The sequence below is a fragment of the Arachis ipaensis genome, chromosome B03 (genome assembly GCF_000816755.2).
Source record: "Arachis ipaensis cultivar K30076 chromosome B03, Araip1.1, whole genome shotgun sequence".
Taxonomy (NCBI): Eukaryota; Viridiplantae; Streptophyta; class Magnoliopsida; order Fabales; family Fabaceae; genus Arachis; species Arachis ipaensis.
The window spans coordinates 120432476-120435844 of NC_029787.2; the positions used below are offsets into that span (position 1 = coordinate 120432476).

At 32.0% G+C, this 3369-nt stretch overlaps 1 protein-coding gene across 2 annotated transcripts; it reads right to left on the minus strand.

Moving 5' to 3' along the window:
- LOC107631217 (squamosa promoter-binding-like protein 3) lies at positions 823-2624 on the minus strand. Of its 2 annotated transcripts, XM_016334583.2 has the most exons (3): positions 2135-2624; positions 1924-1956; positions 823-1171 (listed from the first exon to the last, which is right to left on the minus strand). In XM_016334583.2, exons 1-3 carry the CDS (start codon positions 2491-2493, stop codon positions 1063-1065), a joined length of 501 nt encoding a protein of 166 aa, XP_016190069.1. In that variant the 5' UTR covers positions 2494-2624; the 3' UTR covers positions 823-1062. The 2 variants fall into 2 exon arrangements, with proteins under 2 accessions (XP_016190069.1, XP_016190070.1); XM_016334584.2 differs by lacking the exon at positions 1924-1956 and having other exon boundaries at positions 2135-2595.

The following is a 3369-nucleotide window of genomic DNA, read 5'->3' on the forward strand; positions in this document are numbered from 1 at the left end:
TCATATTTCAGTCCTAAAAAAATTTTTAGCGATTTCTTAAAGTTAAATAAATTTGACCAAAACAATTCACATATTGACGATTTCAGTATGTAAATTAAAATCGACCACCAACTATTATTAATATACAAATTTCTTTTTTTATTTTAGAACGTTGTACAAAAAGAAAATTGAAGTAAACAAGTTTTACAAAAAGATTTTTTGTTATTTTTCTAATACATAAAAGTCTAGTACGTTAATACCATTCATTATTACTGTCAAATTCATCGATAAGATCACATTAAATCTGTTTAAAACAGAAATAAAATATTTAAAAATCTTAAATTAGAATTTGACTAAAATGTTAGAGATTAAAATAATACTTTAGTCAAAATTAAATTATATTAATTCATTTATTTCAATTTTTTTTTCTTTAGTACAAGTAAACCATTTTAGTAGCACATGATTCATTTGAAACCTTTATATTAGCTTGCTAATTATATAGAATGAGGTGAGCATATTAAGAAGTAAAGAAAATATCAAGCAGAATTCTCAACAAAATTTTAATTACGTAGACACATGTATGTATAATTGGCAATAATCTAATAGGAATAATTAGGATGTACTCTATTGTATGTTAAAATTCTTAAATAAAAATAAATGAAGTTTATTTTTTTATTTTATTGTTAAGTATATATCCTTTTAATTCATTTTTACAGCTATATTTATTTTATTTGATTAATTAATGATGTGATAGACAACTCAATGCTAATATTATTTGACTTGGATTAATTCCCTCAAGAGAGAATTCAGTGCTAATAAATAATACTAAAATAATAGACAACATCAAAGAACTTCAAATCCTTATTTCAAAATGTTATCATAAACCGAAATGTTATCATGGACCAGAATAACCTCTGGCAATAATCTTTGACAGAAGATAGAGAGCTTCCAAAATTCAGAGAGACACCGATCAAAATCAATAATTAGATTAATTAGGAAGGGTTCATGGCAATTTTTATTATAATCATCATATGCTTGCCTCATTCAGTGAAAGAGTACACTTCATTCTCCAAAGAGTACACTTCATTCTCCATGGTACTCAGTTGCATTTTTGCGACGCCTCTCATTATGACCCGCCAACCGTCTCCTACAGCTTCGTTTTGAGTCATCAAACTCCGAAAGCTCATGAAATCTTTAAATAAGATGTTGAAGTTAGTTTTCGTGAGAATTTTTCTTAAATCTTATCTTTTTAATTAGTGGAGAAAAATGTACTCATTAATAACCATAAGATCATGCTTCTCTCTTATACCCTAAATGATTATGATGATCTAGATGCATATATCTTCCAATTGAACATATTATTCTAAATCTAATAATGGATGAATAACATAGATGTGCTATTTAGATCATAGTGTATCTTTATTTTTCCTGGATAGACAAGGCCTTATCTTGACTGGTACAACTTACCTGTATTTTGTATCTTAGAAAAAAAAAATGTTAACTGTGGAAATAATAGGAACTTATATCGTTAAAGTTTTATATAATATAAGTTATTCAAAATATGCAATAATAAACAATAATGGCCAAATCTAAGCACTAGTGGTAGTGTTAAAAGTCTCTGATTTTGGCAGCTGTAAAATCTTTCCAACAAAATTATTAAGTCACAACTCACAACTCACAATCAGTGAAATAGTTTAATTTATCAGTAAATAGAAACTTGTCCCTGGTTAATAATTAAAATTTATTCCATTAGAAGTGAAAATCCCAAAGTAGCTGGTGAGAAAGAACTTAACCATATAGAGTAAGAAAGAATTAAACAAAATAAACTAGCAGTGAGCCTTGGGCGCAACACTCAAGATAATAGACGCAACACTCAAGATAATAGAAACTACTAACTAAGATGAATGTGTATGTCTGAGTATTTCACTGTAACCAATTGACAAATGAACAAAGAGAGGGTCTTCTTTCCCTCTAAGCCTTCACAACAAAGCAAAACACAAGAAAACCAAAATATGAGAATAGATCTCTTCCCCTCAGCCATATATAACACAACAGAAAAAGCACACACACATACATATAAAAATATATATATGAGAGTCAGAGAATAAAGGATATTTGGAATAAAGATATGGATTAGGGTTTTGGTGAAGTGAACCTGCTGCATTGTTGGCAAAACCTTTGTTGTTGGCCTGAAATGTGTACGGAAGGAGCCTTGGCATGGAACTCACAAACCTTATGTCTTCGATGATACTGCTTTGCCTCGCTCAGATCAGAGTCACAGCCGTCCACCTGACATGACGGTGCCATTGACGAGCCTCCTCCACCTTTGAAGCCTCTCTTGCTGCTCATGAGATCTGTCATTGCCCTCTTCCTCCTCCCACCACCACCATATTCTTCTCCATAACCCACCGTGTCTTCTTCCTCTTCCTCCTCAGTCTCCTCCTCGTCGTCGTCCTCCTCCTCCTCTTTGTACCTCAGCAAGGTTCTCTTCCCTTCAGCCCTGCTAGTGTCCATAGGAACCAACTGAAACAAAGAGAAAGATCCAGAAAGAGGAGGTCTATGGTGAGTAACTATGAGTCAACAAGGGGCCAAGTAGCTATGACTATATATATAAATGAAAACGTTGATATAAATAGAATAAAATAAAAATAAATAAATGAAGGAAATTAAACCAGAAAAGAAGGGGTAAATAGGATGAGAGAATGGGTGAGGAGTGAGGACCACATAATAAGGGTCTAGCTAGGTCTCCATTTTTTGGTGGTCAACCAGAGGATAAACAGTCAAAAGTAACTCCTTTTGTACCCAAAAATGGACACGGAGAATAAACAATCATGTAGAGAATTTTTTAGTGTAAAATAAAAAAGTAAATTTTGGTATATTAATTAGGAATACGATTCATTAATCATACTTCATACAAAAAAAAAGTTCTAAAATAAAAGGAGTAGTAGTTGGCTACGTGACTTGGCCATAGCTAGGTATGTACTGTGTACAGCTATATCTCAAGAAGACCTAGCGAAGACTTAAAATCTATCAAACATTCAAACCCTTGCTCGTGGCTCTTTTTCTTTTCCCTTCTTGGACTTTTCTTGGACAATAATTTATTTTTTCCTTTCCAAAATTAATAATAACGATAGCCAAGTAATAAGTGGATCAGCTCGGCACTGATTCCTTTTGCTTACAAAATGTTGTTACCGTATTTAGTGGCTGCTTCTCAACCATCCAACTCAGCTATTTTCAAGGCATGTCGTATATTTGTGTAAATTAAAATTTCCATTCATGGCGGCTTCCTCTCAAATCATTGTCAAAATAAACAAATCCTGAAATAATTAAAGCTTCTTTTTCTTGAAAAATAAAAGTGGCCATTGGTTCGGTATCTTTACAGAAGCTAGA

Bases quoted from the DNA above. Each gene is read 5' to 3' on its own strand.
- LOC107631217 (XM_016334583.2), bottom strand. From the start codon at position 2,493: ATGGACACTAGCAGGGCTGAAGGGAAGAGAACCTTGCTGAGGTACAAA. The intron at 1,957-2,134 runs GTTCACTTCACC...TTTGTTGTGAAG, and splicing joins TTTTGCCAACAATGCAGCAG to GCTTAGAGGGAAAGAAGACC. The intron at 1,172-1,923 runs TTTGTCAATTGG...TCTTATTTAAAG, and splicing joins GAAGACCCTCTCTTTGTTCA to ATTTCATGAGCTTTCGGAGT.